The 14515-nt window shown below is 44.5% G+C and overlaps 1 protein-coding gene across 1 annotated transcript; it reads right to left on the bottom strand.

Annotated features, from left to right (window-relative positions):
- Nucleotides 1-5810: 5810 nt before the first annotated feature.
- On the bottom strand, nt 5811-8639 carry LOC125547588 (receptor-like protein EIX2). The gene has a single exon (XM_048711409.1). It carries the CDS (start codon nt 8637-8639, stop codon nt 5811-5813), a length of 2829 nt encoding a protein of 942 aa, XP_048567366.1.
- Nucleotides 8640-14515: the final 5876 nt, after the last annotated feature.

The raw sequence follows: 14515 nt of genomic DNA, 5'->3' as shown, positions 1-14515 counted from the left end.
CCCACCTATGCCCCCCCCCCCCCCTCCCCGGGTCCGTTGGAGATGCCAAAATAGTCCGGACCACCCCGCGATGAAGGACCCCGATTCCGTCCACCGGAGCGGCTGGGACAAGGTCGCCGAGTACTACCTTGGCAAGCAGAACGTGCGCGTCAACGTCCAAAGGTTCGCGCCGACGCTCGCGCTCGCGCTCGACCATCTCCGGCAACAGTAGCTAGGGTTACATGCCTGTGAGCAGTGGTGAATCTAGACAGAAACTGGAGGGTGGGCTCAAAGCCTGTATCATGCCAATATCTGTTGGGTTGGGCTTGCAAGTGGCTTAGTTGAGCCATGAAACTAGTAGTAAAAAAAATTCTTGCAGTGCTGGAGGGGGGGCTCAAGCCTGTTAAAGCCCCCTACTAGATTCGCCCCTGCCTGTGAGGGATGACGACACAGACCGTTTGTACATCCGCTAGCTGCAAAGGAGTTCATATTTTTCTTTTTTAGTATATAATGATGAATCGGGGCATTTTACTGCCACTGAATTTGGTGAAGAATACATATAGGAATTTGTTGGTGCTATATTGGTCGATTTACTTTACATAATAAGTGAATTGAAACTTACCAAAATGGCGAAATGTTGCTACTTTCTTTTTGAAAAAAACAACGAGCCTTTTTGTCGATTTTCATTAGAGAAACCCCCCACAAGTTCTATAAAGTATCATAACAAAGCAAAGGAAAGGCGCACATGCTAAACGTGCTAGACAACGAGAAAAAAAAACGGACACGCTAGATCAGTACTGCACGCAGGCAAAGTCAACCAGCAAGCACACCAGAAAGTTGTTATTTAAAGTAACACAGATCTCCCGGGAGCTTAAGGAATGATGCCCCGAAAACCATGAACAAAAACACTCCAGTCAAGGATAACCTAGTATCAGCTGCAAATCTTTCTAGCAAGACGATTCCATCCATGGATATTGGCAAAAGTTTCTGTCTTGGCTTTTCTGCAACATGGTCCAAGATTTCAAAATCAAGCACAATTTGAAAACCACAGAAGATGGCTCATTAGGAAATTTTTCAATCAAAACAAGCGCTATTTCTAGTTTTCCAGATTGTCAAGCATATAGTGGCCCTCACTTCCACAAATGTTGGTACTAAAGTGTCGCTCGACAGGGATTCCAAACTTAATAGACACACCAAGCACTTCAGTAGAAAGCATAACACTTCGTCCTGCCTAATTATACAAGGGGGCACATTGGAACTCATGTTCTGAGTTGAGAGAACATCGCCATTGTAACACCGACGCCATCTACCATGTCACGTCCTTGGTACGGTCATCACACGTTGCCTAACTTTGTTTATAGAAAACAGAGTGTATATATTTTTTATTTTACATTCTTGATCAACCGATGGTTTTTGCTTTGATATTATTCCCATGTGTGCACTATTATGTATACTAGTAGAATGCCCGTGCGTTGCCATGGGCTTTAAAAAATAAGATGCTACCCACGGAGCTAAATTAATCGAGAATAATGCACATCTCAGCTGACACATATCATACTATCAGACACAATAATACATTATTAACAACTTTAAAAAAAATATGTTATTGAAACCTGTTATTGACAACTTTAAAAAATACATATTATTGAAACCAATTGAACGCCGAGGAAGGTTGTGATACCCATCCATGGGTGAGTGCATAATTCTGGCGGTGGTGGTGATGTACCTACATTGTTATCCGTATTTCTTTATACTTTTATCAAGGCATGGAACAATTTTACTATCTTGCTCTTTTCTTAATTCAAATACAAACACAATCATAGAAATCTGGAGTTCAAGTTAGTGTTCTCATTCCTCGGCCGATCGATTTTCCGTGGGAGCACATTTGAGCCACCATTGGTTTCTAATAATCTTTGATACAAATGCACACCCCCTGATATCTCAACGTCACAACCTTCTAGTCATGGAGATTACCTAAAGGAAGTATTTTTTTGCCATTATCACTTCTTTATCTGGTAGTAGATTCCATCTTTTTACGAAAGTATGACATATTTTTTTAGACACATACAATGATATTGTTTTCATTATGAATAATGCATTTGTACATAAAGTCATCCAAGTTTGGTTCCACATTCGCGGAACATCCTATGAATTTTCGAGATTCGGTTACACAACCAAGCATGGCATGATGTGAGAAAACCAACAATGATGTGTGCTTGAGCATCTTTGACCATGAAAAAAAGGCATTTTGGGAGTCTTGATCATCACTGAGAGTAAGTTGATTGATCCATTGCGGAACCTTGAGCATTTTTAGAACCCAGAAACCTGGACAAATAATTTGAACTGTATGTATCAATTTCCTAAGTGAGGCCCTGATATCAGCAATCAAAATCATATTTGTGAACAAAATTTTCATATTTTTTATTTTACATTCTTTATCAACCGATGTTTTTTGCTTTGATATTATTCCCATGTGTGCACTATTATGTATATTATTCCCATGTGCGCACTAGTATAATTTAGAAACGGCCTGCTGCATGTGTGACTTTTTTCTTCATTTAAGCACATCATTTAGCTAGGACAAAGTGACCTTGAACTGCCGAAACGTTTTATAGTACCTAGGAACAGAGGTAGTGTATCAAAGATAGTGCAAAATTTTGTTGGCGCCATGTGTGTACAAATTAGAAAGTAGTACACCGTGTCTTCAATGATTACCACTACGCGTTCACAATCTGTCGTAATCTTATCAGTCTTCTAATGCAAACTGCCTGTTACTGCCCAGCTTCTGCGGTTCTTTTGGCAGAAAAACTGTCAATCTGTCATTCGATTAGATAGATAGGAACAGCCCCTTTTTTTTAAGCAAAAGGAGGGAAGGGAATCCAGCAAAAGTAGCAAGGCATAATCGCCGGCTCTCGCATCAGACAAAACCCTGTCGGCCGTGGATTAATTAGCTTTATCACATTTGATTAGAAGCTGCTGCTTGGGGTCTACATACCTTGGGAAGGGCCCATCCTTATAACTAAACTTATCAAAGGCATAGCTTAACTAATCTGCCAGCCAGTCGCTTCTTCTTAATACCGTTTCTATGGAATCCATGCACGTGCTATACATGATGATGGTCAGCCAGCACGAGGATACCCAGCGAAGGTGTAGCGGTCTTGTGCCTACGTTCTGTCCGTGCAACAAGCGGGAGAAGAATCTGTCGTCGGTTCGTCCGTGTACAACACCATCTGGACTTCCATTTGGTAGCTCTAATTTAAAACTCTTAAGTGTGTTTCAAACACCAACTAGGCAACGGATCTTCCGAAAATTATGCCACTCAGCTATCCACCGCAGGAGAAAGTGAAACTAGCAGATGGGTGGGATGTGTGCCCACCAAAGACAATCACTATGGGTGTTAGGAGGCTGGGCATGTCGCGATGCATAACTAGCCGTTGTATAACAGTTTTAAAAAATAGATGCTAAATAACTTTTAATACATGATGCACATTTTAAGTACATGATAAACATTTTTTTAATACCCAGCGAACATTTTCTTAATACATAATGAGCATTTTTTTGAAATACCAAATGAATATTTTTAGTACATCATATAAACGTTTTTATAAAAAATATTTTTAATACACAATGAACATGATTTCAAAAAATATTCAAAAAATATTCATGATTTTAAAAACAGTTCACGAATTCAAAAAATGCCCATGATTTAAATAATTCACTATTTCGAAAAATGTTCAGGAATTTGAAAGATGTTCGCAAAATGAAAAAGAAAGGAAAATGAAAAAATAAAGAAAAAGGAAAGCACAAAACGAACATGAAAAATGGAAAAGGAAAAAAGAAAAAAGGTTAAACATAAGAGAAAAAGGAAAAAATCCCCAACGTCATGGTGACGCAGCTCGACTCGACGTCCGACGCATCCCCGGCGCCCGCGTGCACAGTGACGCACCGCGTCCCGTCCATCGTGCTTGCGCTCGGCGGTCATTTGGGAATTAGTTTGAATTTTACTTTAATACAAATGGATTAAATAGGCTGTTTTGGCCACTGTTTTAAATAGGTTAGGGGCAATTTAATATTTCAAAAAACAATTCTCTGAAAATTACTTAGTGGTTATTTGCAAACCAACGAACATTTTCAAATATTTGAAAAATTCTGAAAAATTTAGCACATTCACATAACATTTGCCATTTTTGTATCTCGAGCAATGTTTTGAACTTTGGTTTCTATTTTTATGACAACATAGATTGATGTTCTGTCAATGCGCTGTTTTTTCTTGGATTTTTTGTGCGTTTTCTTGGACTCTTTTTTTGACATTTTTGAATGTGTAACCGTCATCCGGTGCACCGGTAACACAAGAAGCTTCGGTGCACAAGATACGTCCTCAGGGGAGAAAACAACCGGGCTGGCTGGCCCATCACATTTTTTCCTATTGTTTTCATCTAAGTTTTTTTTTACTCTTTTGTTGTTTTTTAAGTGAAATTTATTTCGGCCTTTTGGAGGAGAAGAACATTAGTTTTTTAGAAGGTGATATTTTGAATATATGCAGATATGTTTTGAAACAACATGAACTATTTTTAAAAACTTTTTTCATTGCTGACAAACATGAACATTTTTTGAAAATTTCAGATTTGTTTTAGACATGTGAACATTTTTTTAACGCTAGAATTTTTGTTAGAAAATGCGAGAATATTTGAGATTGTGAAATTTTTGAAGTGCGGGCATTTTTTTAAATTTTAGATTCTTTTGAAAATCTGTACGAAATTTTGAAAATTCGGAAAAAAAAGAAAAGGAACAAAAATGTGAAAAACCAGAAAACACTGTAAAGGAAAACCGCAGAATCAGAAAGAAACCAGAGCGACCCTAAAAAAACCAAAGAAAGAAACCAGAGCGGAACCTTCTGAAAGGTTTCCAAAACTGGTAAAACCAGAAGGTACCACGCTGGTAGACCGGATGGTGGGTCAGCCAATCTGCTCTCTCGCTGTCACTCCCGTGTGTGTGTGTGATTGTCTTGTAAATTTTCTGACGCGAGCGAACTTTAGAGGTGTTCGACGTGAAACTAATAGTGTTAGGGTATGCTGACTCCAACTGCTCGCATACGTCCGGACAACATGTTCCGTTTTTCGAAAGTCATCCAACTCGGTTCTTTTTTCCGTAAACCAGAAACAAAGTGAGAGGCTTTGCGGGCGTCCGGACCACTGTTACGCCCACTCCCGACTATATCACTGTTACGTCCGGACCACCATTTTTTCTAAAAGTAATAGTGGAGGATGGGTTTAGGACCAGACCACATTTTTTTCTTTCTAAATGTTCGAAATGTAATGAATTTTGTCTGGTTTATATAAAAATTCTTCGTCTTTGTACGAATTTCATCCTGTTAGTTTAAATAATGGTTGAAATATGTGCAGACAGCGTTGGATGGCCGGCTCTTGCATCCGTATTCGCCTGTTTGCCGACGGATGCCGGAGCTAGTTTGCGGGTGAGTGTTGTAGATGCCCTTAGTCACAAGCTAAGCTACAACTGCTCGTACTTGTATTGAGACGGCGGTGTGGCTGCGTTCAGGCGCGGACGACATTGTAAGCATGTGCGCTCTGGATCACTCTGATAAGTTTATTCATTATGCATGAACTTTTTTTTTTGCAGGTCATTATGCATAAACTTGTACATAGCGAAGGTAATACCAAACTTGGTCGACTGGGTACATTAGCCCGGTGCCTTGATTACATACATGTTTATTAATACACTTGTACAATACTTACATCAGATGATACTACATCATAAAATTCCCACACATGACAGCATATACCAAAGAAAAACAGTGATAGAAATATCACGTTCTACCCATCTTTGCTTGTCCAGGAAGCCCAACTAACAGCCACCTTCACATAAACTCGGTTGTACAAGCTGTCACAGAATGAGAACCAGAAAATTCTCCATTTCCTCTTGAACAAGAAGGTGCAGAAGACTACCCAGAGGCCCATTACATATCCAGAGCTCATGGCGATGTAAAACGAGATCATATTGCCCGCATCTTCATGATGTTCCGGAGTAGCTGGAATTAACTCAATTCCTGGACATTTCTTGGGGATCGTGGAACCACAAAGACCAGGATTGCCCACATAAATATACTCCTGGTCATCAAGTGTTTGAAGCTGATTCCCAGATGGTATCTCTCCACTCAGATTGTTGTAGGACAGGTTCAAGTGACTCAATGATGTGAGAGCCGATAAGCCTGTAGGGATTTTACCGAACAATTCATTATGTGATAGGTCAAGAGACTCGACTTGCACCAAGGCGCCAATCTTCTCAGGAATTTTTGCACTGAGGGCATTCCATGATAGGTTCAGGCTCTTCAGCGCCACAAGTGCGCCGATCTCTTCAGGAATCTCTCCTGTGATATTGTTACACGACAAATCAAGATTTACCATGTATATGACTTCTCCTGTATATAATCTCTCTTGGCCTTTTGTGACTATTGTGAAATTCTCTGTGTAGTCAACGTCAGAGCGATAAACAACATCTTCAAAATTGAGTACTCCATTAAATTTATCAGATTTATCTCTGCTTAGAATCATCCTCGTGCAGTTAACAATAGATTTTGGTATGCTTCCTGACATATTGTTGTTGGAAAGGTCCAAATATTGAAGATTAGCTAGCTTTGTGAGCCCCAAAGGAATGTGGCCATGAAACATATTAGATCTCAACCGCAAGAATGCCAAAGATGGCAACTTCTCCCCAATCCATGATGGCAAAGTCCCAAAGAATTTATTGTGTGCGAGATCAAGAAATATGAGGTCGGGACAATTTTTGAGGAATAAAGGAAAAACACCAGAGAGGTTGTTGTTTCTTAAGCTTAGATTACTAAGACTTAAACTTTCTGTGTTTTTAGTGGATTGATTGACTATGCAATCAGGAGCTGACCCAGTGAGCTCATTTCTTGATAGGTCTAATAGTTTCAGTGATGTCAACTTGCACAGAGATGATGGAATGGTGCCAGAGATTGAGTTGCCAAATAGAAGAAGTACTTCAAGTAGTGGCGTTCCAAATTCCAATGGTAGCCCTGATAGTTTGTTTGTACTAAGATCCAAGTAGGTTAGGTTAATAGGAAGCTTAGGAATTGGACCACTGAATTGATTGGAACTGAGATCCATTGCGGATGTCCTCATATATTCCATCATAGATGGTAGAAAACCACGAAGTTGATTTTGTTGCATTCTAACCGAGTCCAACGAGGAAACCATTATCCAAAACCAATCCGGAACTATGTCGGAGATGCTTGCATTTGAGATGTCGAGGTATATAGGTGTTTGCCACCGTAGCCACATCGGAAATTTAGGTCCGAGTAGGCACGACCGGAGTCCAATCATTGTCAGATTAAATGGAGGAAGCCAAATTGAATTCACTGTGATGGCTATTGAATTACCTGACAACAACAATCTCTGCAATCTTGCTAGGTTTGATAAATGACCTTCATGTATAACACCATCCAGGTAGTTGTTCATTAGGTTCAATGCAGTTAGCTTTCTGAGCTCTCCTATCCATAGCGGCACCTGACCTGTGAGTTTGTTTCCACCAAGATAGATAAAGGTCAGATTGAGCCAGGATTCTTGCAGCTTGGTTGGTAGGCTTCCTGTCAAACTGTTGTTAGATAGATCCAAGGCTGAAAATTTATTCCATGAACAAGAAGGCAACCGTTGAAAGAATTCCGTTATGCTTCCATTGATACCGGCATCATGTATAAACAATGTTTCCAAGTTACAAAGTTTTTTCAGGTTTGACGGTATCATGCCCACAAGATTATTATGTGACAGATAGAGCTCTACCATGGAGGTCATATTCCCAATCTCGTCAGGAATTGGACCACTAAATTGACTCCATGAGATATCAAGCAACTTAAGGCTAGTCAAGCCCCAAAACCAGTTGGGTGCTAGACGCTTTGGGGCAAGGTTGAAGGAAATGTCGAGAGTTTCAAGAGATGTCAGGTTTGAATGCACAAGAGAATCAGGACTGTTGTTAAGTTGGCAGCTAGTAAGAAGAAGAACTTTGAGGGAAGGAAGCATATTCACGACTGGCAACCAGTTCGGAATGGTGCTGAGGTTCACAGAGCTCAAGTCCAGGTGTTCAAGGGAAGATAATCGCGACAACCAGGTGATATCCGTGGAGTATGTGTCGGCGTTACCACCAAGACTCAAGTAACGTAAGTCGGTGAGATTACCCAGCTGTGGTGGTATCCTTCCAACAAAGCCCGAGCTGGACAGGTTTAGATACCTCAAGTGGTGGAGAGACGGCAAAGTCTCTGCTAGCTGAAAGCCGCTAAATGAGTTGCCGCTGAGGTCGAGGTACCTTAGACGTTCTAGACCAGCCAACGAGGAGCTTATGTTGCCTCCTAGATAGCTGTCATAGGAACCTTGAAGATCGAGCTTGATGACATGGCTGGTTCTCTTGCTGCAGCGGATACCCTTCCATCGGCAGCAGTGGTCGCCCTGCCACGTCGAAAGGCGGTCTGCAGGGTCCGACAAGCCCGCTTTGAAGCGGACAAGGGCGGATCTCTCACTCACAGCACAACTGCCCGTGTTGTTGCCATGGGCTTCAGTGGAGCTGGTTTGTGTGAGCAGGAACGAGGCTATAGCTAGTTGCACGCACAAGCATCTAAGGACGATGCTCATTGTGTTTAACTTTGTAACAGAAACAACTTTGTATGACTTTGCCTATGGCGACTTTGTTGTTCGATACTGCTATATATAGCACAGCCTAGCCAGTATGGTTTGCTGTCGAAGTACCACCTGTGAAAACTGTAGTATGGCTGAATATTGTTGTTGTATTGATCTGACCCTTGTGTAAAGTATATATAGAAGTATAAGAGAGGTAGAGAGTTGGAGTACAAGACAAGTTACACGTGGTCTAAACTAATTCTATCTCTATCTCCTTATCTCTAACTTAAACCCAATTATATTTCTAACACCACCTCTGTACCAAAATACTTGTCGTTTGAGAAAACCAGTACTAGTTCCCTAGCAACAAGTATTGTGGTACAGAGGGAGTAGCATGCATGCATGCTTTTGGTCTCACGTCATGCAGGATTCATGCTTGTGTGGACAGAACTCTCGAGTTTTTCCTAATGAATACATCTTTGTTTCAACGTTCGACGAGACTGGGTGAGGGCTGATTATCGTAAGTGTTCGTCACCTTTGACAACTGACCTGAAAATACACCACAAACAAATTTCATGGTCAGACCTGTAGACTCGAGTCAAGTCATCTTGGGTGGCCTGGCTTGAATAGATGCGTTCGTCCGTTTCTTTGTTTCTTCCACGATGAATACGTAAAGTGCGTGAAATTCCAAGTGAGTCGAAGAGTTCAACTGTACAACACACACACAACTAACGAATTAGATCGTGAGACCGTCTCGAGATTTCCAAGTGCTCTAGAACTGCCACAATAGTCACGTCATAGAAAAAATTGGTTCATGTGAAACGTGCCGTGCAGAATTCAGTTGGACCAGACATTCTTTGCATCATCGTATGCCCTGCATTCTATTCCTAGACTCGCTGTGGTATTTCTTGACAACACGGTTTAGGTGGCGCTTCTGTGTACCAAGTTTTCTTTTTCTTTCAAAAAAGGATAATATATTAATATCAAGCTGATATCAAGTGCTCCCTCCATCTCATAATATAAGAACTTTTTTCAACCTATCTCATTCTTATATTATGGGATAGGTTGAAAAAAGTTCTTATATGGGATAGGTTGAAAAAAATTCTTATATTATGGGACGGAGGGAGTACATCTAGCCTTTGCAACAATACAATGTCAAAATTAATCAAGACATCAAGGATGCACATAAAAAGGAAAAGAAAAAAAGACACCAAATGTCATGGTGCAACAACCGACGACATGCAGTACCAAACATCAACATCAACTGCCATCTTTGACAACATATGGACTTCGATAGAGATTCTTTGGAAGCAACACATCTAGAAAGGTAATGACACACACGCACAAGCTCCGTTGTCGTCTGATCCAACCATCAATGGTTTTCATTCCGAAGAGTAGGTCTGAATAATATCCAAGCAATGCCTTTAATAAAGGCACAACCCTTAAGCATTTCCATTGTCAGGTAGAACCAAATAAGGACGGAGCATGCAATGGTGAGAAGGAAATTAGAGCACCATACTCAGCTTTATTAGCTGATTGTTTTCAAGTGGCTCATGAAATACCAACCGTGAAGTTCATGTACTGTCTTAGAGAAGCAAATACATTTAGGTAGACATGCGTATGATATGCAGTTAGAGTTCTCTTGGGAGGATGAGCCTCCAGGTTTTCTATTACCGCATGTAACGAAGTATGTAATTTTTCAGTTATGCAATAAAGTGCCAATAGATTTCAAAAAAAAGAAAGAAGGACGGAGCGGCTACTCAGGGCATCTACAACGGGGGACTCCTATACAAGCGCTTGAGTAAATTGCAAAAAACCGCCACAATTGAGGACCCTAATTCAGAAAACGACCACCATTCAGTTTTTTTTTCAAAAAACCGCCACTATTGTGCTGATAGTTTTCAGAAAACACTAATTACTCAGATAAACACTTGCTGACTGTAAAACTGACAGATAGGTCCCACCGTAAACGATGACTTGGCAACTGAAACTAACGGCGTTTGACTGAAGTTTAGTTGACCGTTAAAATAGACATGGGCCCGTCTTATCAGTGTGATCTTTCTCTATATCGATCTAATTAAAAAATACGTACAGCTCGGCCACAGCGTTCTCCTCCCGATCCCGATCCACACGACAGCCGCCACCGCCGCTCCGATCCGGAAGAATCCCGCGCCGGACCGCCGGTCGCCGCCGGCGAGTCAACCCGCCGCCGCCCCGCCGTTCTTGGGGACTCGAGCAGCAGCGGCGGCCACGCACGGGCGTGCGAGCAGCAGCACCGGCCGCGCACGGGCGCCAGCAGCGAGAGTAGCCATGGCCGCGCACGGGCGCATGAGCACCAGCACCGGCCGCGCACTGGCGCGCGAGCACCAGCCCCGACTGCCCACGGGCGCGCGAGCATCAGTACCGGCCGCGCACGCCGTCTCCTCCAGAGCATGGGCGCGAGCAGCGGCATCGTCCGCGCGCCATCCCAACAACGCCATCGGACAGCTCGCCGGCGCGGAGCTGGGAGGCTCGTTGGCCGGTAGTCGGGCTGGCCGGAGCCGGCAGGGCCGTACTTGTTCGGAGGCGCCTACCAAATCGAGGTCATGCTGGGATCGACAGCCGACGCGATGGCCATGGCCCTGCTCTGCCTCCGGTGCGTGCCGGGATTCCCGAGGGCGTCGAGAGCACGGCCGAGCTCTCCCCGAGGGAGCCGCCAAGGTTGCTCTCTCCATCGTCTACAGCGCGGGGGCGGTGAGCTGGACGTGTGGCGAGCACAAGCACCGGCGGCGAGCAGCAGCAGTACGCAACATTGGGGCAGCGGCCAGCGGTATGCACCGGCGGCGAGCAACAACAGTACGAAGCGTTGGGGCAGCGGCCGGCGGGATGCACCGGCTGCCAATCTGGTGCGGCTGCTATGTGGTTGCTGAAATGCCAAGGAGGCAGAGGAGAGGTTGACCACCACTTTTTTTTCTTCGAATTATGTCCACTAGCGACGTTAACTCGTTCCGGCCACATGGCACCTGACAATGGGACCCAATGGTCAGATTTTTTGTCAAACGTGTCTAATCCAGTGATCAGCGTTTTCTGAAAATTGTCAGCATAATGGTGGTGGTTTTTTGAAAAAAAACTGAATGGTGGTCGTTTTCTGAATTAGGGTCCTCAATTGTGGTGGTTTTTTGCAATTTACTCCAAGCGCTTAGAGAGATAAAATAATTTAAAGAATCACCTAAGAGTCCTTGGCTACAAGACTTGACGCAATAGTAGGCGCTAAAAACTCCACCAGTTACGCTAATCTAGGTGTCGGTGGACACACCTAGATTTAGCACCAACGTACACTTGTAACCAAGGCATCGAATCTCCGAGTGTCTGCAGTGTGAGGTTATGGCGGTACCGTTCTCTCTCGTCACTTGATGTGTGACCAGTATCATGTTGTTGAAACCGCAGCCATCTCTCATTCTCGGCTAGAGGTAAAAGAAGACACAAGACACAAGAAATTTCAGGCCGGCGCACGAACGCACCATGAGCGCACGCATGCCCTAATCGTCTTTATCTTTTCAATGGCTACATGGCTGACTTGAAGAGTTACAAAGGGTTATATGTGCACTCACACGATGCAGCCCACCTCCCCTAAACTGGCGTACGATCCGCTCGCCTGACCCACGCGCACGACGCGGCCAGCTTCCACGAGATTGCACCGGCCACTCCCGCTACTGCAGCTAACTACCTCCGACTCGACCCACGCTACTCGGACGCGACCACACACCGGCGTCCGATCAACAACTGAAACACACGCACACACTCGGGCAAACACTCGCCATGGACTCGACCGTTCACTGACACCGGTCGCCACCATCATGGGGCATGGCTTGCTGCTAACATTCATGCCCCAAGCCATGACCTTGCACATGTCAGGCTCGTCGTCGACGTCGCGCCATGGCCGCTCCTACGACCTTCTCGACGCTTGACGCTGCCTCCATGTTCTTTCTCGACGATCACATGCCGAGATTCTTCTCCACCGGCCACGTCGAGCTCCTCAGCGACGCACGCCGAGCTCCTCCACGACGCCACGCCCTGCACGCCCCGGCTTGCGCACACGATCACGCACTGACGTGATTGACGTGGCCGCCCTGCGCTCCGCTGAACGTGTTCTCCTCTGGTGATCCACACGCCCTCAGCTCATGCACATGTCGCGCCCTGACGCAAGCAACGTGGCCGCTCGAGCTGCCTCACCCGCCGCACGAACGACTTCTCCTCCACGCCGCCGAGCAACCTCCAGCGACAAACACCGGAAGGATGTAGCCGAACTCGAGCACAACGGCGACATACGCCTCCTCCCAACGTCAACCGCACCGTCGTACGCGCGCCCGCGGTCCCGACGCGTCCAGTGCGCACCCATAACACGCACCGGTCGCGCCCGGCTCACCGCCGCGGCTTATTGCCCTGCACCGCTGCGGCCTCAACCGCAGCGTAGCACCTCCATGCCGCCACGCCGCGCCACCGCCGCCTCTACGCCACCACACAGGTCCACCGCGGCTCCGTGCAACGCGCCTCCACGGTTGTCGCGCCGAGCCGCCGTGACTGCTGCGCCACCACGCAGGTCCTCCGCGACCACTGTGCTCTTCACGCGCATGACATCACACCGCATAGCCGCAGACTCGCCGCGCGTCGCCGTCGCCACGCGCTCTGCAGCCGATGCCTCCATGTCGGCCGCGCACGCGGCGGACGCCACGCGCGCCACGACCGTCCCTCGAACCTGGTCGCTCTGATGCCAATTGTTGGAACCGCAACCCTCCACTAGTGCAGAACCGGGCTATAGCACCGGTTCGTAATGCCCTTTAGTGCCGGTTCGGTAACCGGCACTAAAGTGTGGGGACTAAAGGTCCCCCCCTTTAGTACCGGTTCCGCACGAACCGGTGCTAAAGGGCAACCACATGGCACGAGCCAGCTCCGGGGGCAGGGAGCCCTTTAGTACCGGTTGGTGACACCAACCGGTATTAAAAGGTTGGGGGTTTTGGTTTTATGATTTATTTTTCATTTAATTTTGTGTTTTCCATTTAATTCTTTTTCTTTTGCTGGTATTTTACGATACGACATATTGTACACGTTATGCATATATATAAATAGAATTTCAAGTAGAACCGATCATATATATATATATATATATATATATATATATATATATATCATCGAATGTCTCACAACCACCATTAATTCACACACACACACACACACACACACACACACACACACATATATATATAGGAAAATGGTTGTGTACTCCTGGGAGTACGTACTCCCGCTTCTCATATACCACATAGATGAATCTTTTATACCACTTCATTATTTTTAATATACTTTATTAGTAATTATTAGATACCCCAAAATGTGTTCCATGAAAAAATTCATGTGAGTCTACATATTTTTAAATGTTTACGTATATACTGATGTGTTTGTACGTGAAAAAGGTATATTACAAAAAGTACATCGCAGATGATATTTTTTTAACAAAACTCGTATTGGGGTATCTTAGAATATTTAATGAAGTATATTGAGAATAATAAAGATGTATAATTAATGCGTATATGAGGTATATTGAGAATGGGAGTACATACTCTAAGGCACCAATTTCCCCTAATTGGTGCCTTTGGAGCCAGTGGTATTAGCCTAATTGGTGCCTTCGGAGCATGATGACAATTGGAAGTGGTTCATGGGGGCGGTAGCGGGTAATAGTATTCTCCGTTGGTATCTATGACCTGGTCGAGCAAAAATCCCGCTATTTCCTCTTGAATTGCTTGTATGCGCTCCGTTGGTAGGAGCTTGTCCCGCACCTCTTTGAACTGTTAAGAAGGAGATCAATATGCATTTGTATGGTAGGAGCTTGTCCCGCATCTCTCTGAACTGTTAAGAAG

This window comes from Triticum urartu, chromosome 3, assembly GCF_003073215.2.
Source record: "Triticum urartu cultivar G1812 chromosome 3, Tu2.1, whole genome shotgun sequence".
Taxonomy (NCBI): domain Eukaryota; kingdom Viridiplantae; phylum Streptophyta; class Magnoliopsida; order Poales; family Poaceae; genus Triticum; species Triticum urartu.
The sequence above is the reverse complement of the archived record's forward strand: the minus strand, read 5'-3'. Positions and strand labels throughout refer to the sequence as shown.